Source organism: Drosophila hydei, unplaced genomic scaffold (assembly GCF_003285905.1).
Source record: "Drosophila hydei strain 15085-1641.00,03,60 unplaced genomic scaffold, DhydRS2 tig00000063-arrow-pilon, whole genome shotgun sequence".
NCBI classification, from domain to species: Eukaryota; Metazoa; Arthropoda; class Insecta; order Diptera; family Drosophilidae; genus Drosophila; species Drosophila hydei.
This window is the reverse complement of record NW_022045657.1, coordinates 3,683,796-3,710,395: the sequence shown is the minus strand read 5'-3', so window position 1 is coordinate 3,710,395 and position 26,600 is coordinate 3,683,796. Positions and strand designations below refer to the sequence as shown.

Genomic DNA, 26,600 nt, shown 5'->3' with positions numbered 1-26,600 from the left:
ATTTCATATTTGTAATCTAAGACATTATTTTGATAAGATTTCTTATGGTTTAATTCTCTTTAAAACTCAGTAAAATAAGAATTGTGAATTTGCTTCAACACTAACTGTCGTTTTACTGATATAGTCAACCAAAATATAACAAGTTTTATTACTTTCAAATAAAAGTGCTTAGCAGTTTATTGGACTGTGATATAAAAACATATAGTATATATAAAGCTATTCTATTTCAAAAGACGCTTTGTTATGAAGCAAATCATAATAATTTTATATATATACATTTTCTTAAAATATAATATTGAATATATTTAGCGAGCTATCTATATTTCAACTGCCTGCAGACTGAAGGTTCTGTATTTGTTGATAATGAACTAATTAACAAGGCTTAAACCGTCTTCGGCTTGTTACTTTACATAGATGCTTCACATTCATATCGCACATACGCCGCATTGTCTGTCGGCAAGAAGACAGTTGCCTGTGTTCTTCCTCTCGCTCTAGCATTCAGTTTGCTCTGTTGTCTGACGCCAGCGAGAACGGTTGAATAACACAAATAGTTGTTTTTGTTTTGCAACTGCATTAACAAAAGTTTGTCACAAGATGGCAACGCTGACGTTTCTGTCGAACTGCGACATACGCTGGGGCACCTAGCACGTGACACCCCACTTCCCCGTCCACCCTTTCTCTCTCTCTGTTGGTCAACTTCAATTGACCTATCGATTTTAGCGCTTAGTCTATTTGAATCGGACTCGCTTACTCAACTTTACTCTTTCTTTCTCTTTCTCGCTTCCTTCCATTGCAGCAGTTGTATAGCAGTGAGCTTTAAATAGCAACATGCAAAGCGGCGCTGGAGGAGCCGCTGCAGGTGGCGGCGGTTACGAGGAGGTGACCGCCGCACGTCGGGGACGCTTTCGTGTCACATCGTCGCAGCCGGCGGGACCACCGGAGACGACGCTGGGCCGCTTTCGTCTCATGCCCACATGTAAGTGAACAATCCGTCCCCCTAATTAGCTTGACTTAATAAGCTGACATTGTTATTGTTTTTTTTTGTAGCTAATTATGGCGCCATTTCACCGATTTTGCAACGCGGCAGATTCGCCGTAATACCGGAGGAGCCACAGGCGGGCTCTCCGGCAGTATGCACCCCGCCCCCTGGGGGGCAAGCCGAACGGCGCTCGCCCTCGCCAGAGTGGGACTTCGACATTGAGCAGGTAAGGAGAGACGAGTCGAGCATCTGCTCATTTATTATCTTAACATTAGAAATATGCCGTCATGCCCGACCCATTGAGATTTTAATTATTGGTCTGGGGACTAGTTTTGGTGGTTGCTTGCCGCCAATGTCGTCAGCCTTTCTCATTGCAATGCGCCATTTTTATTGATTTCGTTGGAGCGAACGAAACTTTGGCGTGGAGTTTGCTTTTGCATGCGCCACTAAATAGCGTGTCAAAGGGTACAGAACCCTACTAGCTGTGTAACCCGACAATTGCGTTACGTTTTTTTTTATTGCTGACATATACAACTCATAAAATGTGTTTTACACAAGATTTGAATACAAGCGGCGAATCAAATCAAATTTGAATTTGGCGCCACACAATCACTCCTGAAAGCTCACTGCTATGCACACGTGTCTGGCAACTCTGGCAGCCTTGCGTGCTACCAGATCGCAAAGCGATTTGTTTGTTGGGGTCAATACACGAGCAAGCACAGCATTGAATTTTGAACAGATTTTAAAAGACGAATTTTATTATAGCTCATAGTGTATCGTCGAATAATTTTGTATTATATGTTTATAAAAATAACCATATAAATATGCTTCATATCGAAAAGGGATTTGAATGAAGAATTGGATTGAAAGCGATTTGCAAGAAGTGATCAGTAATATTACAATTGGTATTTTTCAGTATATCATATAACGCTATTTTCGCGGTTCCCAAAGCCGGTCACACTGCTCACAATAACAATTTAGTACCAATATATTTTTGTCGTGTTAAGTTCATATATCCCTGTCTCGTATATTGTCACAAAACGTTTCGTCTATTTTTTATTGGCGTCACTCCCCACCCCAAGTTTCCAGCTGTGGCGTACAATTAGCAGCAGCAACAAGTTAAATGTAGTGTAATTCATTTTGTGATTGGCCACATCGAAGGCGGCAGTCAGGCAACGCGCGCGCGCCAACGCTGCTGTCAGTGTAATGCATGTGTGTGTATGTGTATGCGTGTGAACTTGTGTGTGTTTACCTGTTGCGCCTTTTTGACAGAAAATTAAATCAAAGAAACGCGCAAAAATGTTTGTCTAATACAACCAAGTTAAATGGTTTTTGTTGCTTTTTCATGTCGGTTAAATATTCCGTGATAAGCCTTTCGCCTTCGATTGCGTTGACGTTGACGACGCAAGGAAATTTGTTACAAAACAAAACCAACAATAACAACAAGCAGAAGCACTTGGCTGCTGATTTGCTTTAGTGTAATGCGCAAAATGCTTTAGAAATTAAACACAATAAAATATATAACAAGCAAATACAAACGAAGCACAAAATCAATAAGCGGCTCCAGCTGCCTAGCTGCGTACGGTGATCAGCTGTTAAACGCACAGCACAACAGCAGAAAACAAAAACAACAACAACCAATGGAAATTTCCCATAGCAGCGAGCCTCTGTTGTAATACAATTGCAATATAAAATTAATTGTGACTCTGTCATGCAGGCAGGCAACGGGCTGCTTCTGTCTCTCCCTCTCTCTGTTACACTCATACGCGCTGTGTGCACTGAGTTGTCCGCTTTGCTGATCAGTTTCTGATGCGTGCTCCAATTGGAAAGTCCAAAGTGGAAGTTCGCGCTGCTGCATAAAATTGGTTTGTTGTTGTTGTGGTGGTTGTTTGCGCTACGTGCGTGTGCGTGTGTTTGCGGTGCGTATGTGATTTATTTGCCTGTCGCACAAAATGGCTGATAATTACTAAACAACAACAACAAACAAGTCACATTAGCCAAATGTTGTGTGTTATAAATTAATCTAATCAGGCGACAACGCCTCAAGAGTGTTGCAAAAAAGTACAAAATACTACGAAAATCTAAAGAGAAAAACAAAACAACATAATAATTCAAATTTAATCTTTATACTGTGCCCCCACACAAAAGTTAAGCATAAAATGTTCGTGCTTTAATTACAGCTCAAATTGTTTACAATAATCAAGCAACCAACCCCTGTATTTCGCCAAGTGTATATCTTTGCACATGTATTCCCGCGTACGTTGTGTATGTGTGTGTCTGATTAATAAGAAAAGTGCGAAACGAGCAACACAATTCAATTAAGTTTCTTATGTGAAAAGTAATTGTGATTTTTACAACAAATACGAAATTTCCAGTTTGTGATTAAAACGCAGGTTTGTTTTGTTTTCTGCTGTTCATTTATTTTTTATGATTTTTCATTTAATAATATTGTGAATTTATATGTATGCCTTACTTTCCTTGTGTTGATATGAGAACGCGTTCAATTCAATTTCATTTATACCGTATTTTATATCTTAAAAAGCCTACAAAAGATCGATGAAATTGGAGAATTTTTTAGAAAGCAAAAATAAAAACATTTATTTATTTATTAAAATTAGTTTTTAATTACAGATGTACTTTTTTTACTTATTAGCATCTAGTTACTTGAATATCTATTTTATTTTTGTTATCTTATCCGTCGTCTTGTTTTTTCCTTTATTTGTATAGATAAAAACTCAAAAGTTTTATACGTTTCTTATCACAGAATTTCCATAGAGACAGCAAGAAATTCAAAACATTTAATTGAGCAAATGTGTTTCCTTATTATTAATTATAATCAGATCTTATTTTTGCTTTAACTTTCTATTTTTTCCTATTTAAAAAAAAAAGCAAAGAGCAAAGCGAAATTTCTGTGGCTAATACAGAATGTTTACATTTAACAGGCACGAGTTGCCCTCGTGTATGTGTGTGTATTCCAATTACCGTTAAATGGAAAACCCATTATAAACAAATGCATATGTGTGTGAGTGTAGATCGTATATTTCAGTCCCATGTTTATTTAAACAAACGCAACAACATGTATTTTACAAAAATGTCAAAAAACTGAGCAAAAATGAGTCTTATAAACGTCATACATAAACTCTGTTGATCTTTGCATATTAATTCGTTTCTTTCAATATTTTCATTAAGTACTACAGCAATCACTTAATTATTCACAGCCCTACAAGGCCCTCTAAATATTCGTTTGTTGTCCGGATTTGTTAACTGGTTTATTTTCGTCTCTTGAAGTTGAATGAACCGCTTTGAGAACCTCTTTGCTTGCCTCGTAAATCAATATTTCGGCTGTAAATATTTTGTTAAGCTTGTGAAAAATATTTGTAAACTGCCATCAAGCTGCGGAATGTGTGTAACAAAATGGAATATTCTTAATGTTTATTTTTTATTTGCTCAATTGTGTCACAAGGTGACTCAAAATGGGCTTTAAAGCCAGACAAACACTCCGTGTTCAGCACGGCCAACAGCTGTGATTTATGGCATTGCCAGATCGACTCTTAATACTGTCGGAAATCAGTTTACCGTTGTATTTTAGTCTGATAAGATTTCAAAGTGACTAGTTCACAGCATTGCCAGTCCAAATGTGAGGCATTGCCAGATGTAAATGAAACACCAACAAACTTCACCATTTGCTATCATACAGCATTGCCTGCTTTCAAATGTATCATGGCGTTGCCATGTCAAACGCTTTTTGTAATATTGTCATTATAGATACTCTTTTAGTTGTTGTACAGTTATAACTTTATTAAATATTAGCACGATTCGGCGAAATACAATTTGGAAAAGAAATTCTGAAATATATTTTCAGAAATATATTCAAATTAATTTGACATTCATACAGTAATTGTCATCTGGCTCCACAAAGTACTGTTTATCTGCTCCAAACTTCTCATTTTGGCATTTAGATTATTTAGTTGCGCATAGACACTATCGAACTTGCTCTCCATGTGCTGGACCACAGACTTAAATTCCTTGCGCAATTTCTCCACTTCGCTGGGCTCTCTGTATTCCATGCTAGCCGATGAGGAGGAGACGGAGGAGGCCAATGATAGATCATCCGAGATTGACTCCACTTGTAGCTGCTCCCGCTCGGGCAAGCGGTACATGCAAGCAATGCCATTAATATAGCTACCCGGAAACTCTGCATCCACTCTGTCCGGCACATAGGTAATGCCATGCTCCAGTATGAGCATATCCATTACCATCTTTAGATTGTAGCAGTTCCAGTTGTTTGCTTGTATGAAGAAGTGTGTTAGCTGCGACAAGTACTGAAAATCCTGTAAATTCCATAGATATATCGTTGATATCGATATGAATATCATTAATATAAGCATATAAATGTCTTACCTACAGCTTTTTATAATCTTTATAAATTATAAATTTATAAATAAATAAAATTTATAAAAAAATAAAATTATAAATTTATAAATAAACAAATTTATAAATATTTTTTTTTGATCAATGAATTGAAATATGAATTCGATCTTCATAGTGTATATCGAATGCTGATATATTTGAATATCGATGACAAAACTTTTCTAACTTTTTCATAACTTTTCTCACCGCAGCTTCCCTGTTCTCAATGGTCCGCAACTATGTATACAAATATTTTATCAATAGGATTGCTTACCTGTGGATTAATTTCGCTGATATTGTTAACTGAAACATTTAGCTTCCGCAATTGCGGCATGCCACGTAATACCGCGTGCGGCAATTGCTCCAGACCCGTGTTGCTCAAGTCCAATCTTTCCAATTGTGGAGTTTCCCACTCGCTAGGCAGTTCGCGTAATTTGGGATTGTTCGCTACATTCAAGCGTCGTAGTCGAGGCACTTGCGAGAGCGTTGCCAGCTGCACCAGCGAATTATTGCGTAACACTAGATCCTCCAGTGCCTCCGAGGCCGAGAAGTATAGCTCCTGCACGCGATTATCACCCAAATCGACATTCGTGACGGCACCAAAGATATTCACGCGATGAAGCGAACAATTGCAGGCCAACAAGTGACCCGCGTTGAGGTTAAGCACGAGCACCTCCAGTGGCTCATTGTGCGATACGTCCAGTGCGAGCAGCTGGGGTGCCGAGCTGAAAGCGTATTCGCCCAGCTGTCGTAACTGATTCCCCTGCAAAATGACTGTCTGGAGGCGTTCGTTTTGTGCCAGCATCTCGCTGCTGATAAAGCGTAAACGATTATCTGCGATCGTTAGGTGATGGAGCATTCTTAGATCGGCGAACAGACCTTCCGGCAGTTCCTCTAGCTGATTGCCGCTCAAGTCGAGATGTCGCAGCTGCCGCAGACCCTTGAACGCATCCGCATGCAGGCGATTCAGCTGATTGTTATTTAAGAATAGAAATTCCAGTCCACTCGCGTAGGTGAAAACGCGTTCTTCGAGCTCGGTGATGGCGTTGTCAGAGATCAGCATAATCTTCAATTTGTCCGCAGCCACAAAACATTCCCAGCTAACGTGTTGCATGCGACAATGCCGCATATCCAGCTCGCTCAGCAGCGGCAGTTCGTAGAACAAATGCAGCGGAAAATTCACAAATGTCGAGTTTTCCATGATGAGTGTGCTCAGAGGTTGTTTGGCTCCCAGCTCATAGGTGGCACCATCTGACGCTATGCGTACCTGTGTTGCCAGATCGAAGAAGCCCAATTCCTCCGGATCATCAAAGTGAAATCCTTTACACAGTGCTTTTCCCTGCTTTATTTCGCAATACTCTTGTAGGCTCATAATGTTGACCAAGCGCATCTTGTTGACGCGCTCCGTTGAGGCTTCACTCGTGGCCTCCGTTGGGTATTGCTCCGTCTCCTTACCTGCGTTATCATCTAAGACCACTTCTAGTTCATTGTCATCTTGATTTCTGGCTTGGGTTGTGGCCACGGCAAGCAACAGCAACACGATGAGATGCACTGCAATACGAAGTCGGGCTTTCATGGCGTATGCGTGTTTCAAGCAACGCGTTTCACTGGCTACTGAAAATGCGATCATCCTCAATAAACAACAGCAGCTAAACATGCTAGCAAATAATTTAGTATAGCTACCGCATGCTCATCAGTTCTATTTAATCATTTGTTCTATTCATGGTGCTTTGATTTTGCGAAATAAAAAAATACAACAATTAAGTACATATATATATATATATATATATATATATATATATATATAGATCTAATATACATGAACAAATTATTACAAACAAAATTGTGATCACAGCATACAAGTCTCGGTTTTAATACTCTTTCTGATAATATATTTATATAAATTACATTCTACTAGACGCTAGTATTTCCTATTCAACTCAAGATTTTTAACTGTGAATCTGATTTATATTATAATTAATTATTTTAAGGCTTAACTGCACAAACATCAAACCTGGGGCCAACATGAAAATCGATAACACGATAACATTACATTTATCGACATTTATCATTTAGCTAAATGAAACTGCATTGCGCTCGTCTATGTCAACTGATTAAATACAACTACTAATTGTTTTATTAAATCTTTATCGTAAAAAAAGAAAAACTTCAAAAAGCTGCTATTTATCATTCAATTAATCTAAAACAAATTTTCAAAGAGAAAAACGCAAGTAGAGAGTATAAAGTAGTTAATAGGGAATAAAGAATCGATAACAATGAATAAAGAATATAAACTGAAAAGTAGAAAATTGAGAATCAAGAATAAATAGATGAAAATAACAAATATAATAGTTAGAATAAATAATAACAAATATAGTATCATAACCAGAATTAGAGTACAGAATAGATAATAAGGAGTTAAGAATCATGAAATGAAAATAGAGAAAAAAAGTAGACAGAATCAAAAATAGAGAAAAAGAAAATTAAGAATAGGGAATTTAGTATATAATTGTAGCCATTCATTTTGGGACCAATGAACTAATTTCTAGCAATATTTTCAAGATAATGTTTACTTAGATCTTTGATTGTCGTTTCCATTCACAGATTTACCGAAAAATGTTGGTTCACTTAAATATTGAAATGATTATTTAATAAGTAAAGTCTATGATTCATTTCTACACTATAAATATTCCTCATTCATTTGCTCATCATTATTGTCACCAAGTTTATGACACAATTCAGCTGCCATATTTCATTTAGGGCATTAAAACCTAAAAAGAAACAACAAAGTCAGGAAAAGCTCTATTTGTATGATTACATTTAGAAGCTATATAATCTATATTGTTGTCAGCATTTCGACATATGTATAATCATTTTGTTCTTTTTTTGTCGTTATATTTATTATGTTATGCTTATATATTTGTATATATATATATATATTTTGCTCCCGCTGGCTAATTGAAGTCGCACATCCGCGCCGGCTCAAAATACCTGTTAATGCTATAATGCGGCTATGTATATAATTCCAATGAAATATTTGCACAGTTTGTGACTTTTTCTGAATAGAGTTCCCCGCTCCCCCTTTCGGCACAGTCGTCTTTCTGGCTTTGGTTTTCATAGCGCTTGGTCAGGCATATTTGAGCCTTTCATATGCAAATCGCAAAATCGAGAAAACTGTTTGTCACTAGTTCGAGTAGCACTGGAAATCAGTATACAATACTTATTATAGCCTCACCTTTCATAACTCGCAACGATCGTTCGTTCATTCGTTGGTTCGTGGCTTATCAGAGCACAGTTCTATATACATATGCACATATATTTATATAAGGTTGTGTACTCTAGTGTGTTTACCTTGCGCTTTCTGCTAAAAACAAATCACTTTTGTTGTTTTTGGTTATTTTTTTTAAAGCTGATAACATATACTTTAGCAGACAGCGGAACGATCAGATTCACGGGTGCTCCAACAATCAATGTGCATACAAAAAGTTAAAGAATGAGAGGGGTGTGTCAGAGTGGTTGATAGATAGTCCAAGCTGAAGCTCTATCTGCAGATAACCAGATATACCTTGATGATGTCTGTTATAAAAATTAAGATTCGTGTTCGCTTTACATATGTAGTTGATAATACGATTAATAGTTTCGGAATAATAATCATAATAATAATTGTATATATCAGTTATAACTTGTTGTGTTCTGAGCTATTGTAAACAAATTAAAAGCATATTTGAATTTACAATCATTTTGGGAATTCATCATTATATGTGTATATGGATATGTGTGGTACAGGTATAATATATGTGTATTGTATTGTATATATAGTATATATTTGAATAGTTTCGCATATAGTCATATATTCATCTTTTAATCAGGACTACAAAGCTCGTCTTTTCTTTTTATGTCTTTCAAAAAATATTCCACGGTATGCATATTTACATTAAATAAGATAAGATAAAAGATAGACAAATAGTTATTAGCTTAGCATAAAAGTTATATATAATACCTGGGTCTTTCCCAAATATGAGGTTTAAGATTAGGTGTTAGGCAAAACATTAGTCTTCTATTTTATAAAAATAATGGAGAATTTCAGTTTCGAATCGTTTCGGTTCAAAAGAAATTAGGTTCGGTTGAAATACGATTTATTTAAGGATTTCCTAATGTTTCTCATATTTATGAGTTCTAAAACTGTTTTAATAAGTGCTACTAATTAAATCAAATACTATGCAAATTGCTATATTAAAAATAAAAAAATTATAAATAGCGAGCGCACAATTTAATAAGAAAACATTTGAAAAACATAAGCTAAAGCAAAGGAATTTCAAATGGTCAGCAAATATGTCGCAAATAATTAAAATATTTTTGAAGGTCTCAGCCCTTAATATTATTTGTGAGCGTAATAAAATGAACTAAATGTGTAATATAAATCATTTCTATAAAACATCTGGGACTCATTTCATAGAGCATTTCACCAACGACTTGATAAACAGATTTACGCCACGCAATTTCACGGCTTGTTGTGTGCTGCTAATTTTTGTTTATTTATATTGTATATATATATATATATATATGTTCATGTGTGTATAGTTTGGCAACGGTTCAAAAAGTTATGAGCGACAGTTGGCCAGATTGAAATCTTTTCTTGCCCTTTTAGCCGCCAAAATCGCATTATTATTGGTCATTACGGTCGGCCTACAGGTGTGAGATAGATCCACATCTATATATAAGCAGAATATCAATTGTATATATATATAGGCATACAAATCTACATATGCATATAGAATTAACATGGCTAATTAATGGTAATATTTAATAATTTCTAGTCAAGAAGTAAAGACCAAAAGCAAATAAATATGCATTATTATGGCTTTTGTTAAACATGTTCGACCTGCTTTCCAGTCACTCAATTTGCCGCATACAGTGCTTAACAGAAGATAAACAACGGCTGCACAATAAAAGCCAACAAAGTCTAAACAAATGCGAACTAAAGCACAATTAACTTATGTGCAAACAAATTTCAATCCAATTAACTTTTGGCAACAGTTTCCTGGCCAATACGATAAGTCGCAGACAAACAAATATTAATAACAGAATTTGCATTTTTCAATAAATAAAAGATATATGATAGCAGTATGTATACCTATGTGTGTATTTCTAAGGCAAGTGTTTGTTTTAGTCAAATTGTAATTAGCGAGCGATCTATTTACTGTCAATTACAGTTCAAAATTCTTGATGTAGACACACACGCACAGACATACACACACAGGCATACTTATGCTGGAATATATAGATAAGATATAGATAAAGCATTTTGCCCTCTTGTCTGTCAATTGGAACGGCATGACTTCGTTTAGCGATACAATTCTCTATATTATTTTTTTGTCGTCGTTCTTTCAATTCAATTTGCCGCCAATTACTTTGCATAGCAGCACAACAATCCAGCATAAGCCCCTCGAACAACAAGCCTTGTCTCTCCACATTCGATGGGACTTTGTGCTCGAGTGAAAATTTGTTTGTTGCGTTGAATTTAAATCAAATTTTCTTTAATAGTTTTGCTGTGCAAACAAATGCGTATAAAGCTCATATATAATATATACAATGAATATATACAAATGAATATATATATATATATATATATATTCAAATATATATTATATTTATTACATAGTCAACAATCAATCAGTCGGTCGAGTCTTCAAACACAATAAATGCCTCTGACGTTTTATGGCGCCTTCATATATGAGTTCATTATTTTATTGGGCCCCGTCTCCAAGTTTTCGATCATGTGCGAAAATGTGTGACAAAATCGAATTTGGACATTGACGTAGTTCAGCAGCAAGCGAAATATTAACTGCAGGCAATATCCAAATGGAAAGACTATCATTAAAATAAAATGTGCATGACCATAAATATTCCTAAAATAAGATCGATAATAATTGTTGCCTTAGAATATATAATTAATAATGATGATATAACTTTTGAGTTTAGTTTAGTTGCATTTTTATACTATGCATAGCCACAAAAATGCTTACAAAGTATTTAAGTTTCATATTAAGAACAACTATCGAAAGGAAGTAAATGGAAAAATGATTAATTAATACAGATAAATTGATATCGATAGTCAGTAAATCAAATATATATTGATATCGATAGTCAATATCGTATATTAATTGTAATTCATGGAGATTCTTACTCTATTCTTTAACTGTAACTTCACTCGCCATCTGCTTGAAGAGAAAACTGTTTCAATTGCAATCATTATGTTCGCCAATCATTAGTCAACTCTTTTGCACAATATCAGAGGATTGGCTTATCGCTATAGTTGCCATGTTAGTCACTGAACTTGGCCCACATAACCACAACCTACACACAATTATACATGTATTATATTTATATCAGAACAGCTGATATGCCAGTTGCCCTAAACTGAAGCCGCACAACTCAATATTATTGTATAAACATGTTTCTGGAACTGTGCGCTCAGAACGTGCTTATCGCCAAGCTGTGCCCAAATATTATTTTTGTATAGAACTTGACGTCGCGAATATTCATATTAGGCACATTCATACATTTTTTATTAGCTCTAACACAAACCGGCGGGCGTTATTTCTTCAACTCGACTGGCAAACATGAAAAACATAAGAAACTAATAGTTTATTCTTTGCCTGAACGAAACATGGATACACTTTATGTATTTATCGTTAGTCATATGTTTTAACGAGCTGATGATAAACAAAATAAATATATATGACTAGCTCTATATAAAGTTATGTCTCTGTCAACTATTTTAGTTCTGCAAAGGCTTACGCTACTAGAATTGATCTACTTTAAAAATCTATCGATAACATATAAATTTATGTGTAAATAATCGATTTCTTACTTTTTTTATAATTTTTTATGTCTGTTTATTATAATGAAATTATAATACATATATAAAAAACTATTTGGTTACATAAATAAAAATAAAAAACAAATTTAATCGATTTTGAAGTATTTTTATCGAGAGATCCCTATCACTTCTAATTGTCATTATTTAACAAATGCTACAATCTATAATCTATATAGTTTTTTTTTTAGACTCTCCAAATTATCAAATAGTGAAATCATCGATAATTTTACTACAAATCTAGTAAAATTAAATAAACACTTCAATGTGTCCAGTAGATTTAGTTTTCGATATTATATATATATATGCTGCATATTTGTTTACTCTGAACACCTCAATCTAAGTTAAATAGAGTAAAAGCTCAATTCTTAGTTGTTGCCATACCTGTTTTTGGCTGGACTGTGATTTGGCTTTGGTAGGTTGCCGATTGCCTCGTTGGTAGTGGGCCTTTAAAAAGGCGGATCTCAGCAGTGACATATTTCAGTTGCGGAAACTTAAGTCTAGCGTGGAGATGTCTGTATTGTTGTATCTATGTCTGTTGTGGATGCTGTTCAACAGCTGTTTGGCGGGTCCCAAGCAAGTGTCAGTGACTAGCATCAAATGTAGTGAGCACCTGTGTCAGGCGCTTAACTATCCAGACGTATCGGAAGTGGCATATTTCACAACACAAATCGCACGAGAACTAGATAACCAGACGAGTTTAGTGTTGCGCAATTCCAACTTGAATCAGTTGCCTTTGAATGTGTTTCAAATACTAAACAAACTGGAGCATCTGGATGTTCAAGGCTGTCAAGTGCAACATGTGGCAGCCGAATGCTTCGAGAGTGCCACCAAATTGAAGATATTGCAACTGGCTGGTAATTTGATATCCAAACTTGATGCAGCAAATTTTGCTCTGGCCACTGAGCTGGAGGAATTGAATTTAGCTGATAATCGACTGGACAATTTGCCTGCCAAAGCATTTTCGGGCCTGCACAAACTCAGGCAGCTCTGGCTGCAAGACAATCGACTGCGTCAATTGCCAACTGGTATTTTCACAGATCTTCAACAGCTACAGCAACTCAATCTAGACAACAATCAGCTAACCGAACTGCCCGAGGAACTGTGCGCCGGTCAGCTTCAGCTACAGCTATTCTCAGCACGCGGCAATCGATTAAAGCGAATCGCAGCGAATGCTTTTCCTTTTGTGCAACGTCTCGTAATCTCGGACAATCCACAACTGCGACGACTGCATCTAGCTGGTCACATTCGTGAGCTTCAGGCTGATAATTGTCCATTGGAGAGCCTTCAAGTCGATCAAGCCGAACTGCTCGAACAGCTGCTGCTCAGCAATTCTCAATTGCAGAGCTTGGAGTTTTTACATAATGCCAGCAGTCTCTTAGATTTGGATTTGACGGGCCTCGAGCAACTGCCAGCCATGCCCAATCCGTGGCCAGCTCAGCAATTAAAACGCTTGAGCATATCCTATGCCAATGGTAGTAACTGGCCCGATCAAATGCTAACGCAGCTGCCAGAGCTGAAGGTGCTGGATGTTTGGCACAATCAACAGCGTGAGATTTATATTAAGGAAGACTTTGGCCAGCTCAAAAGTCATTATATAGACGATACAGGTTCGTTATGCGCACAATTGGAACAGTTTGTGGGTGATACAGCTTTACCGAAGCACATAACTATATTCGACAATGAAGTGAACAACCATGAAGCGTACTCTATGGAATGTCCCGGTGTTGAAGTGGCACAAGCCGACGAACTGGTTTGGTTCGAAGATGACTTCGATAGCCTAACATAGCTTTGATAAATAAATGCTGTTAATATGTTTTATTTCCACTCTTTCCGAATCTTAAACTTTATATTAGTATTTCAGCTCAGACTCAAAATATAACTTCGCAATTAGATGAAAAGAGGATTCATATTTAACAGTTAAAGACTTACATATTCATAGAGAAATACAGAAATCTGTTCAGTGATCTCTAACAAGATCACTTCGCATCTCAAGTTCCTATATATGAAAAGTAATTGATCTTTAAGTTTGCAGTATAGCATTAAGATCGAATTTCGATAATTATATTTTGTATCTAGATCAGTTCTTTGATCGCTTCGCATGATCATCAATTTTGCGTTAGATTTTATGGGTACAGTTACTGCGCGATCGTTGATCGCTGTGCCATTTCAAAGATCGTTGCACATTAATGGTGTCATGAGAGTGCAAAAGTGTTGTCATTCATCTCGTGTCTGGGCTTTAGTGATCAGCGATCATTGAAGACGTTTGTCAAGTGCATCCATCTAGGCCTAAACCAGTTTGACGGCTCAACTGAACAGCTGATTGGGCTCTGCCACATTTATTAGCGCGTGCTTATTGGACTACAGGTGCTTTCAACTATAACATACGAAAACAATAACGACAGCAATTACGATGACGTGAGTCTCGGTTAGTAGCGTTCCCTCTGCTCCACTTTTGGATTGGACAGATTAACGCCTGGTATGGGCACAGTTGATGGCGCCATTGCCTGCTGCTGTTGCTTCTCGGGTCTCGGCTCGTTGGCCACCTTGTTCGTATCCTTGATTATCTTGGGCGGCAGAGTTATGTCCAGGGTATCCGACTTCTGATAAAACAAGTAGCCAGCAGACATAAGACCAACTAAGGACAGCGTAATTAGAGTCCAGCGCAGGCCGGAATTGAACTTGAGACCACTGTGCATGGAAAATCCACTGTTAGCTCCAATTGTTAAACTGCACATTGCAATACTCACAGAAACAGCGTATATTTAACCAAATTTGTGTAGGTTTTGTTGAGCTGCACGCCCTCCTCCACCCAGAACATGGGCATGATAAGCTTTCGCAGATGTTTCAATTGCTCAACGCCCTCAACGGGCTCCACATCCAGATTAAATTGCAAACGCTTAGCCGCCTGAAAAGGTGTGCCCGACATCTATAGAACGAGTAATGAAATCAAAAATAATTTCCAGCCACAGGTGAAACTCGCTCACATACCAGCTCAAAGTCTATATAAACTGCATGATCCTTCTCATTGGGATGGAGTCCATCTACATCTTGAACCAGCTTGGGATCTCCTTTATAGAAATGCGGCATCGAAGCCATTAGAGGACCGCCCACACAAGGCGCCAGATTCATGGTGCCTTTGGGTGGGCAAGTCGTCAAGTCCTCGGGATCGTCGCAGAAACAATGCAGTTTTTCGTCTAGACTAACATCGCCCATATCCAATGTATATCTAAGTGCGGGCATGCCATGATATGATGTCTTGTGTTGATAGACAGCGCCCAATGATCGGCAAATGTCCGGCGTGTAGGCCCACAGTCCCTGCTCGCGCTTCATGCCCGGGGCAAAGACTGTCGAGTCGGTGCCAATGAAACGATTGCATTCATCGCCCGGCCACATGTCCATTTCCGGTTCATCGGCAAATTTGACGACCATGCCCAGTTTCTTATTGTTTTTGACGCCGCGACAGACTGTGAAACGGCCGGCATCCGTGTGATTGGCCTGCATTTAGAGCAAATCAAGACGATAGAAATTTAAATATTTAAATTATTTTTGGAATACAGTTTAGTATACAACAAATTCACTCAGTGTTTCGCTTACCTGACCCAGAAATGAGAAGAGAAAATGCGTCTGATTGACCTGCTTGGCCTGTTTCACCTCGCCCGTGTAGAAGACCGTGCACAGCGCCTTGGCAGCAAACTCATCCGATGAGCAATCCACATCGATGCCACGGAAAAATACATCCATAAACTTGGCGCTGAGAAAAGCCTTTGCATCGGGAAAAACAAGTGTCAGCGCCTTGGCAATCAGTTCCATCATAGCCGCTCGCTCACGTTGCACGGTGATTCCAACGGTCTGTCAAAATTGGATACGATTGAAATCGAGTGTATGAGACAGGCCTGAGCAGTCGCGACTTATACAACTACATTGATAGATCGCCAGCTAATTGCTACTCATTTACAATTTTCAAAGGCAAACGCGACTCGCTCGCTGAAGCGCTGAGACATTGTCATAAAGACATATAGACTCGCACTGGAACGCTCGATTAGTATATTTCTTCATCATTTTGTTTTTATTTTTGCGATCTGCTAAATCTCATTTGATTTTCTTACATTTTCGAATCGCTGGGAAATTCAGTTAAATGATTTGCATAATTTACAAGGCCTCTGTAACCTAACAATAGACGTCGAATTTGTTTTAAGTGGTTTTAGGTAGCTTCATTGTCGTCTCATTAGTATTTTAACTTTTTGTACAGTTCTAAGTCCACGTTTATTTCCCCTTTCTCAATTAGTATTACATGAGGGCTAAACTTTGAGAGCTCAAAATTAAGGCGAACAACACAAGATTTGATAGATTTCTAAAAAATCAAACCAAGCGAAACAAATCAAAAAATTTTTTAAATGTTTTTAAAAATAAAAAAAGAAATACTTTATGAAAACATTCTTATGCATAAATAAAATTAAATTAAATTATATAATATACATGAATAAAATAAAATTAAATTTCTTCAAAACTTCTTAATTTTTTCTCAACTGATCTTTGTTAATTTCTCAAACACTCTTAATGCCCTAAAACTTTTTCATACCTGCAACAATGGATGTGGCAATGTGATAATTTCCTCGCCCGTCAGTGGGCTTGAGGCCTTTTCGTTGAATATGAAAGTGTTGCGCATATTATAGGATACCGTATCCTCGACGACATCATCGACCAAGTCGTATTTGTCCTTCCACTCGCTGTGATCACAAATTAAACTTTTATTAAAAAACACCAAAGACCAATAACGAATTATATTGAACGCACTCGAAGACAAATGGTCCGATTTCTTGGACTTTAGGCTTGGCGCCCTGTGAAACCTCTTCTGGATTGGTTACATTGAACACGTAGATATAGAAATGTAGAGGAAAGGGCGTAGCGGACCATAGATCACGTATGTCCGTGCCCGGCTTCAGCGTGACTTGCTGTGAATGGAAAATACTGAAGCGCTCAATATATATAGATTTGAAGAACTCGCACTCGCACACCTTCGAAATCATAAACTTTAAGATCTGTGGAAATATAACCCAGCCGAATATGATGGCAAAGATCAAGGTACCAGCGGATGCTGTTAACAGTTTCATGCGATGCATTAACATCTTGTTGACTAGAATTTCCTAATTTTTATTAGCTTAAATTTGGCCAAGTATTTTTATTGCGATGCTACCCGTTCACAGTTGCCGCGCTACTGAAGCTGATTCGAATCGGCCAACGTTCGGCTAAGGTCTGAAGTCAGTTTCTGAATGGCTTACGTGCGAATTTCGCTCTAAACCCATATGGCAACTGTCGCTATAAATCCGCCTCCCCCAAACAACCACCTATTCAATTATATTTATATGCTTTGGTGCTGCAAAAACAATCAGAGAATTAAATAGTTATCATATAAGGCGCATGTGAGAATATTGCAAGCTGCGTACGGCATCCCCTTGTAGCGCCCACCCACCCACTCTCTAAATCTACCTCAGAATAATCGGAGAACAAAATTGCATTAGGTCGGAAATCAATAATAATTCTCATTGAATGTGGCTATATTATTGTTTCTTACAATTTGTGAGAAACTTAACAAGCGGCTGTCCGTATGCCCGTCCCAATCGGTATCATAGACTAATTGATTTCATAGGTATATGTATCAAACACTGATCTACATAAACAATCCCAAAACATCTCAACCCATCCGATTCCGATTACTTTTCATATCATATCATATCATATTATTACATTCAATTATATAAATTAATAAAATACTCCACCTGCTATTCGACTCGCAGTAAACCATATACAATTAGAGTATCTAGATTATCTAGTTCTAATATATATTGCCATATTTTATATATGTTATGGCTATTCTATTCTACTACAGGGCATATTCAAGCCGTATATTTCCGTCACTTAAGCTTAAACAATATAAATTTTATAGCATGGCGCCAGCACTTCCAATAAGATATACTCTCTATAGCCTCAACCGTAGCTCGACTGTTTCAGATATATATACATATATATAACCCAGTCTCAGCTGCAGTTCAAACGATTCATATCTCCCATAAATATGGCTTATACAAAATAAAAAAGTTGACCAAAAGGTATTACCAAATGATCTAGTACCAAATAAAAACCAGTTGAATGGACTGCGTTTCGCTCCGAAACAAGTGCCCATAAAAACGAAGCGACTTTCATAAATAAAACTTGCAATTTGGGCACTGCCCGCAAACAATAATAATAACGATAACGAGGGCCACGGGCCAAAAAGTGGCAGCTAGCCGAGCTATAATCGCGGCCCACTCGTGCGTAACGTTAGCCTTTTATATATCTATGAATATATATCTACAATATATATGGGGGTATAGGCTTTCTTCATACATATATATTTGCTGGGCTTTTCTATGCCCCACTGCTCAAAAATGACTTGTTTTAGTCCCGATCGTGGGCCAAGGTGAATAAAATATAAATGCGATTGACATTTGATGAGGCTAGTTATGGAAATTGCATTGACCTATGCAACAGCTGGCAAATATTCCATAATTATAACACGCCTTACGCTTGACCCAACAAATATAGATACACATATTCAATAATTAGTGGCTCGTTTTGCCAAGTGTCGGCATTGGCATCAGACTTTTAAGGAACTGCAATTGCTCTTAAATATTAATGAATGCCAATTACCAATCAGCTTTCCTTAAAAGTTCAAAGGGAAAATCTAATTGCCTAAACTGCAATATTTTTTCTGATATCTGATCAGATTGTTAAAGATTTTCCATTAATTTCATTGAAAACTAGTTTTAAGCTGCCAAATTGAACTTGTTTTTTATATAACAATAAAAATTCTTTAACAAAGAATGGATAAAATCGTGGCTGACTCGATCAAGGGCTAGGAACAACTATCTTTCCGCATGTATAAATACACACATGCATAGAGGGAGTTCAGGATATATCCGACTTATTTATGTGTGTGCTACTTGCAGCTGTTGGGAGCGTTCTCTGTCAAGATCCGTAACAATGCTCGTTCCATTCAAACTCTGTTGAAATTGTGCCCCTTGCCTCACTCTTGCATTTTCGCCATTTTGCAGCAATTATTGAAATATTTGCCAGCGCTCGACTCAGTTGAGTGCACGCCGATGCAAGCTGATATACAGCTTTGTTGCTTCTACACGCTGTCTCATATATTATATCATAGATTTGCTGGTCGTAACCGGGTGGGTTTTTTTGGGTTAGCAGTCGTTAAATTGTCGCTGGGCGCGACATAAACAGAAATCGAAACTGCATAAAACATGAAAATAACAACGAAAATGAAACTCGAACAATGGCAAAAGCTAAACACGTGACACTGACGTCGATCCAACCTAAACAAGAGTGGCAGAGAGAGAGAGAAGGAGAGAGAAAGAGAGAGCGCAACAAATACCTTTTAAAGTGACACAGAAAAACGAGTTGAGCGAAACAAAAAATCTAAATACACGCAAATGCGCTTGACAACCCAACAAAAGTTACTGCCACAACTCTCGGTCTCAGACTCAGACGCTGATGCGGCCTCTAAATTGACTTGTGCATTTCTGCTCAGCAAATCATTATTTGTCAGTCAATTACTGAGCCACATTTAGTACAGAATAACAGCAGCTCTACCTTTATATATATATATATATATATATATATATATATATATATATATATATATATATATATATATATATATATATATATATATATATATATATATGAAATTGCATATATAATATGCTTCATCATGTCATCATGCATTTGTTATCTTGTTTGAATTTTAAAAATGAAATTTTATATTCTTCACCAAATTTTCTGTTGATATTTTGCAAATCATTTTTTTTTTTGTTTAATCTTTCTTTCAACAAAATATTTAAGGCAACTGATATTTATGGCCTTTACATCTCATATATCATATACATCTCATATATCAAAGTCATTTATATCTCAAAGATTGCTGATAACCAGTTTTATCACAAAAAATAAATGAGAATTCAAATAAAAATTGCCTTTGAGCTCTATTGAAGTAGTAAATTATTAAAGCAAATAAAGAGACAAAGTAGCTAATGTACCTAATAGATACATTTGCAATAACAATTGAGGTATTTGTGAATAGCTGCAACAAATTATTAAATAATGAGGCTTTTAAATTAGGCATTTCTATATGGAGAGGCAATAACACATTTATGGAAAAATAATAAAGAGCTGAAAAACAGAAACTTGAATATAAATTTCTCATTTATTCCGTGTTCCCAGATACCTAGATACTCTCTGGTTTTCGCAGTCGAATTTATCTAATGCTCTTCTCATACTTCTTTAATTATTATAATTATGTTTGACTCTGTTTGATTTAAGAACTTGGCAGAACGCGGGTCTTCGTCGCTCCCTTAGCACAGCTGTCGGCACTTTTATGCCAATTAACGATCATCTAGCAAATTGCTAAGCCACACACCCACTAATTTTTGCATTGCTCTGCTAATTTCTATACGTATTAATTAATGACATTACAAAGATGTCCCTTTGTTTGCACTCAAAGAAACCCAAAGAAAAGCGTCTCTCAGTTTGCAATATAAAATTGTGTGCACGATATTGCCAAGCCCAGTTTAACATTTTTAAATTGAGTGTTTTGTGTTTCGTGTTTCGTGTAGCAGTCATTAATTGATTAGTTTCTCCGAAGCCGACAGTATCTGGAGACATTTGGTATCAACGGCCGTGAATCATTCCCTCACTTTGAACCATTCGAACGGGCACTCACGTGCTCAGTGCTCAGCGATTGCATAAGCCCACAACAGCTGAAACTCTTAGCTTACATCATTTGCACAAACTACCCACTCATGGCTTCAAAGCCAACTGCTCATATACATTTTTAATTATTCTATTTACTTGGCATTCAAACTAATAGATCATTGATCAAAGCAAGTTTTGCAACGTTTCAGAACTCATCTTTTTCCATAAAATAATTATTTGAATTCTACTTTGTTTTTGCTTAATGAAATACTAGAAATTTTTTAAATGCCATTTTTATTAATTATTTGTTGACTTTTACACTCAACTCGTTGTTGTTCTTCTCGTTCGAGAATTATTTTAATTACGTGACTGCAGTAATTTGTTGTCAGCATTCGAAATATTTTTAATTATGCGCAGCCTTTGAAATTGAGCTAAAATAGTTTGTAACACGAATACGAGAATATGAAGCCGCCAGAGAACACGTACAGCAGGGGTATTCCTCAAATCTAAATATTTCACAATTATTTACTTTAAATTGTGGATTCACGTTCCCAATTGAATTTGAGTGATCTCGACTGGCTTAAACGCAAAAAGCCAGCTAAGAGACGCCAGTTTGTCTGGCCGGCAGCCTGGTCTGGCTTAGTATACATACTAGTCTCTAGATGCGCGTCATTGATTAATAGACAATAACAACTAGTTGAAAGCGGTTACATGACGTTCGATTTGCCAGCAATTATTTGTGGCTGTTGCAATTGTTAATGGCTTATAATTAAAAGACAGCAACAGCTGTACGCCATATATATATATATATATATATATATATATATATATATATATATATATATATATATATATATATATATATTGATATAAACCTTATACTATATATACGACGAGTGTATGCACTTGCTTTTAGAGATGTGTTAGCTATACAATGGCTGGAATTTTGACTCCAGATTTACTCTAGATTTGTATAAGGGCTGACAAGTAAGCTAGTCATACTAGTGAGTGAGTAATGAAGAATCGTATTGTAATAATTGTAGTAAAAATATTGACTAATATTTTTAAGTTTCGTTACTTTCTTAATTTCTATAAAGATCTGTTTTCAGCTGTTCTTTTGGCAAAATAATAAATAAAAAATATATTTAGTGAGCATTTAGACTTAAATTCTAAAGAAATTCATAAAGTTCATAATTAAATACTCTGATGTCTAAATAAAATATTGTATCGCGCCGCTTCATTTGCTCACGACACGCGCTCATCTCGAATGAAAATGAAAACTTGTGACTGAGCGATTCGGTTTCAGATGAAATAGCATTACGATTTCCACTTAACTTGCTTGTGAGTGTGTGTGACTGTGTGTACATAATTAGCGACGTTCGGCATTTCGGAAAATCTTCTGACGCATAGCCGCAGTTCAAGTTGCATGCTTAAATTATTCAGCTTAATCGACATCTACTTGAGTCATGCCGCCCCGCATGACCGCAAAATATGTTTTGTAAAATACCGCAAACCCCACCCACACTCAATGCGAAAGGAATACATATCTAATTGCTATTAATTGTTGGGTGTATCGCTTGCATTTATTTTGCTCGATTGCGGTTTGGTTTTTAGCTATGCAAAATGTCACGCAACAACGCTTAGACCCCTTATTATATTGCCGAGCAGTGCAGGTATTCGAATGAACTTGTCTCTTTTGCTGACTTCACTGCGGTCAACTGGTGGATATCCTTTGTATATATCATGAATAAATTATAGTAAAGCGCTGATAACTGATATTTCGTTCAATAATTTTGTTTAGATATGGTGAAAATTAATAGTAATAATAGAAAAGAATAACTATCATGGTTTAGTTGTACAGTTAGAAACAGCTGCTTAAGTCTCCAAGTAACAATTTATTGTTCACAATTTTCTATCTGTGAAAAAACTTAATCTGAAAAGAATTTGAGCTGAAATTAACCTGAATTGTTTTGATTAAAATATTTATTATTAAAAAAAATATATAGAGATTTGTATTAATCATTAGTAGCAGTTGATAAGATGTACTACGTTCCAGCGCTAATTTATTCTCTTATGTATTTAAATCATATTTTTTAGATATATATTTTTTTTGTCAAAAAGTATTGTAAATTTGAGAATTTTCAGCTGAGATCAGTTCCAAGTTCTTAAACATTTTATGCTTAAATTGTTTCCAAGCCGAAAGCCGAAAAAAGGCACAGCTTATGCTTTACACTTAAATTTACTTTATAATAGTATATATCTTATACAGAAACTTTATTCATTCAGAATTAGTTTATATAAATATATATCTTATATGGAATTTTTAGTAAAAATTGCAACGAACTATAAACAATTTCTCTTCAATTATACAAAATCAAAATGTATTTGCTTTTCTTTCATGCTAACGACAACTTCTGACTCACTGCTGTTTATTTGGCTTTATTTATGTTTTACTTTTGTTTATGTACTTGGTTGGTTTTTGGACCGACAAAGGTGTAGAGGACATACAGATACATATGTATGTGCTCAAATATGTATGTTTGCCATATGTTAGCATTTCTCCTTCTTCTTCTGCGTTGTTGCTTTCTTGTTTGATTCTCTTCTCTTTTATTTCTATTTTATTGTAATTTTTTTCTTGTTTTGCCGACGCGTAAATAATTAAATTAGCTTTGTTAGCGCTTTGTTTTGCTCTTTCAGCCCATACGCAAATATATGCACACAAATATTTCTTGTCTTCTCTTTATTCATTTCGTTTTCTTTCGGGTTTTTACTGCTTCTGTTTAGACTCGGTTCGAACTGGCCGCAAAAAAGCAATCCAAAATAAGATGCAAGAAAAAACAAAAAAAATGCTATACAAATTGGCATTTTCCAAATGCTGTACACCGTTGTTTGTCGACCTTCACCTCGTACTACAAATTCTGCGTTTCCATTGAGTTTATTTGGTTTTTTGTCGGCGTCGCTCTGACAGATACAAAAGTATCTTTAAGATTGACAATATGTTCACGTTGTTTGATTTTGGTTTGTCAACTATGACACTAAAGATTTGAAGTATGGATAGTGTTTTTATATAAGCTCAAGTATCACAAAGTATCTTCACTGTCTACCGCTTAATTGATATTCATGAAATATCGAATATATATAAATATCAAATATATATAAATATAAACATAAAAAAATGAATAAAATCGATCTTTTGTATCTATATTGAATGCTACGCCGAAATTGTGAATGCATATATCTTTTATTCTCACTCTCTCGCTCTCTCTCATATCAACACAAACGAAAGCTAAAGGCTACGAAACGCCAAGTAGTCAAAAGCGAATACGAATATGCCAATTCTTTTACAGATTCTTCAAGCTCAAAAATTCAATGTCGTCTCTCACAATATCAGTTGAATAACAAACTGATATAGACCCCATAAAAACCAGAAGAAGAGGAAGCATCATAAGCTAGACGCATCCAAAGAACGGGCCAATTAAGCAAACTGCAAATGGCCACAAACTGCGACTACAACGAGGATAATGTGAAACAGCAGCAGATCACAAAGACAACAATAGCAGCCGCAGCAGACGAAACCACAAGGAGCAACAGCTCCAATGTCTCAACGATGAGCAAGCACGAGGAGAAACAAGATGGCAAAGAGAAGGATAACGAACAGTTTCAAGCAGAGGAGCAGCTAATGCAGCAGCAGCTCTGCCTGAACAATCAAATGGATAGCTTTGAGTGCGCCTTCGAGTCCACCATGGACGATTTGGAGCAAGCGGTGTTCGATGGCTACGAATCGGACTCGGAGGCCAGTGCCAATGGCCAGGCGACGGACTCGTCAGCCTCCAGCTTATCCCAGCTGGCCGGCATAGGTGGCCTGCAGTACAGTCAACAGCTGACGCCCCATGGGGAGCTGCAGCCGCAGCCGCAATTGTCACGTGCCAATTCCTTTGATTTCCAAAGTAGCAGCGGCTCCAGCAGCGACGACGAGAACGACGACGATGATGGCGGCGATGTGGAGGTGGGTGCACTCAACCTGAGCTCCAAGTTTAGCCGAGCGAGCGATGGACGCTACGACATTTATCACCAGCGTCCGACTTATCTATTGCCCCCCTTCATCGAGCGACGTCGTCTGTCGCAGTGCAAGGAGGAGGATGATGAAGATGAGAGCGGTGACAAGTCGCCGCCAGTGGGCGCCAATGGTGGCGATGCACCACGCTTTGACCGCGTCTCGAAGGCGCCGCCACGTCCGCCCACGCCACAGGATGCAGCCTCCAAGGAGAAATTTAAGGATTTAGAACGTTTGCGGCAACAGTTTATGCATAAAATCGATCGGATCAATACGCGCAATATTGAGGAGCAGTACACGTCGTTGCCACCTCCACCTCCACCACCACCGCCGCCCATACCGGCCACCATATTGCCCAAGGCCTTGAAGGAGCTATTACAGCCCAGCGAGCCAGAGGTCCCAGAGCCCGAGCCAGCAGCTACTGCAGTTGAACCGCCTGCTATGCCAACAAGTCCGACTCTTGCTCCTTTGCAGCTGCCACAAGCGGCGGAGCCGCCGCTCATCATACGCGGCAAATTCAAGGTGTCACGCGCCCAGGAGACGCCCGAGTTGCGCGTCGAGGCGCAACAGCTGCGTGAGCTGAAGCCGAGCGCCAACTCACAAACGATTAGCTTTCCCTCCAGCTTTGGCGGCTACTCCTCGGTACAGGGCTTGTTCTCGCAGCGATACGGCAGCAATCGATTTCCTGTCGCTGCGCCGCATCTCTCAAAGCAATTCTTCGACTCGTCCCTGGTCGAGATACGTGCACCTTCGCAGAGCAATCTCTCGCTCAATGCCACTAGCAGCCCCAACCAAAGTCTCAATTGTGATAGCAACTCCAGCAGCAGCCTGGCCAACAAGCCGCGCACTCCCAGTGAACGCGAACTGGACGATATCTGGATACGACGTACTCCAGCTATGCCAGGAGACGCTTCTGCTCCAGTTGGTGGTGTGTCTCAAGTGCGATCCGTTTCATTGTGTGGCGCCTCCACAATGCCACGCCTCATGCTGCGCAATGAGAGCACCAACTCGACGACGAGCCCATCACGTCAATTGACCAACTCGGGTTCGGTTTCTGTGTCTGTGTCCGACGATGTAAGTTTGATCTCAATTTCAGATTTAAATGAGAAGCATAAGGCTTATACTTAGATTATCCTTTCTATAAAATTGATGGTCCTCCATTATCCTAACTGAACTTTAATCTTGATCTTTAAGCAGCTCTGCTAAAGCCTATAAATCGTTAATTCTGCGGATTTCCTATATTAGATTAGCGATTCTTATATATTATCTTGTTTATCGTATTAATCTATTTTAAGACTAACTGTTTCTGTTGTTTACTATTCAGTAAAATAGTAGTTAAGCTACTATCATTGAATTATCAATAGATTGTTGATCACAAAGATCAATAAGAAAATATTTATAGTCTAAGAAATATGGTCAAGAACCCAAGAAGGCTCAGCTATATTTATTTATTTATCGATTACTATAAATTCGATAACTTAGCTCAATCACTTGCCTGGAACTACCACAAATTAATAACTAATACATTTTCA

The 26,600-nt window shown here is 37.3% G+C and overlaps 3 protein-coding genes across 5 annotated transcripts in view; 1 reads left to right on the top strand and 2 right to left on the bottom strand.

Moving 5' to 3' along the window:
- The first annotated feature begins 796 nt into the window (after nucleotides 1-796).
- Nucleotides 797-26,600, top strand: part of LOC111593318 (5'-AMP-activated protein kinase subunit gamma-1) — a 66,846-nt gene continuing 41,042 nt past the window's right edge. The window contains exons 1-3 of one of the 3 annotated variants that reach the window (XM_030222846.1): nucleotides 1,951-2,104; nucleotides 3,160-3,372; nucleotides 24,362-26,142. In XM_030222846.1, the coding sequence (XP_030078706.1) occupies nucleotides 24,505-26,142 (1,638 nt within the window). In that variant the 5' untranslated portion in view covers nucleotides 1,951-2,104; nucleotides 3,160-3,372; nucleotides 24,362-24,504. Of the gene's footprint in view, nucleotides 977-1,047; nucleotides 1,206-1,950; nucleotides 2,105-2,910; nucleotides 3,373-24,361; nucleotides 26,143-26,600 lie in introns of those variants that run through there. The other 2 variants (XM_030222848.1, XM_030222847.1) reach the window with 2 other exon arrangements.
- LOC111600294 (insulin-like growth factor-binding protein complex acid labile subunit) lies at nucleotides 4,762-7,020 on the bottom strand. Its single transcript, XM_023316348.2, has 2 exons — nucleotides 5,664-7,020; nucleotides 4,762-5,310 (listed from the first exon to the last, which is right to left on the bottom strand). Exons 1-2 carry the CDS (start codon nucleotides 7,017-7,019, stop codon nucleotides 4,867-4,869), a joined length of 1,800 nt encoding a protein of 599 aa, XP_023172116.2. The 5' UTR covers nucleotide 7,020; the 3' UTR covers nucleotides 4,762-4,866.
- Nucleotides 14,394-17,409, bottom strand: LOC111600295 (sensory neuron membrane protein 1). The gene is made up of 7 exons (XM_023316350.2): nucleotides 17,288-17,409; nucleotides 17,067-17,224; nucleotides 16,852-16,999; nucleotides 15,867-16,121; nucleotides 15,261-15,767; nucleotides 15,020-15,198; nucleotides 14,394-14,960 (listed from the first exon to the last, which is right to left on the bottom strand). Exons 1-7 carry the CDS (start codon nucleotides 17,396-17,398, stop codon nucleotides 14,699-14,701), a joined length of 1,620 nt encoding a protein of 539 aa, XP_023172118.2. The 5' UTR covers nucleotides 17,399-17,409; the 3' UTR covers nucleotides 14,394-14,698.

What these genes read in the sequence shown, in the direction of transcription:
- LOC111600294 (XM_023316348.2), bottom strand. Translation starts at nt 7,019, where the DNA reads ATGATCGCATTTTCAGTAGCCAGTGAAACGCGTTGCTTGAAACACGCA. An exon ending in TCAGCGAAATTAATCCACAG is followed by an intron (nt 5,311 to 5,663) that starts GTAAGCAATCCT and finishes TGGAATTTACAG; the next exon opens with GATTTTCAGTACTTGTCGCA.
- LOC111600295 (XM_023316350.2), bottom strand. Translation starts at nt 17,398, where the DNA reads ATGTTAATGCATCGCATGAAACTGTTAACAGCATCCGCTGGTACCTTG. An exon ending in TCTTCTCATTTCTGGGTCAG is followed by an intron (nt 15,768 to 15,866) that starts GTAAGCGAAACA and finishes CTCTAAATGCAG; the next exon opens with GCCAATCACACGGATGCCGG. An exon ending in TTTATATAGACTTTGAGCTG is followed by an intron (nt 15,199 to 15,260) that starts GTATGTGAGCGA and finishes CTCGTTCTATAG; the next exon opens with ATGTCGGGCACACCTTTTCA.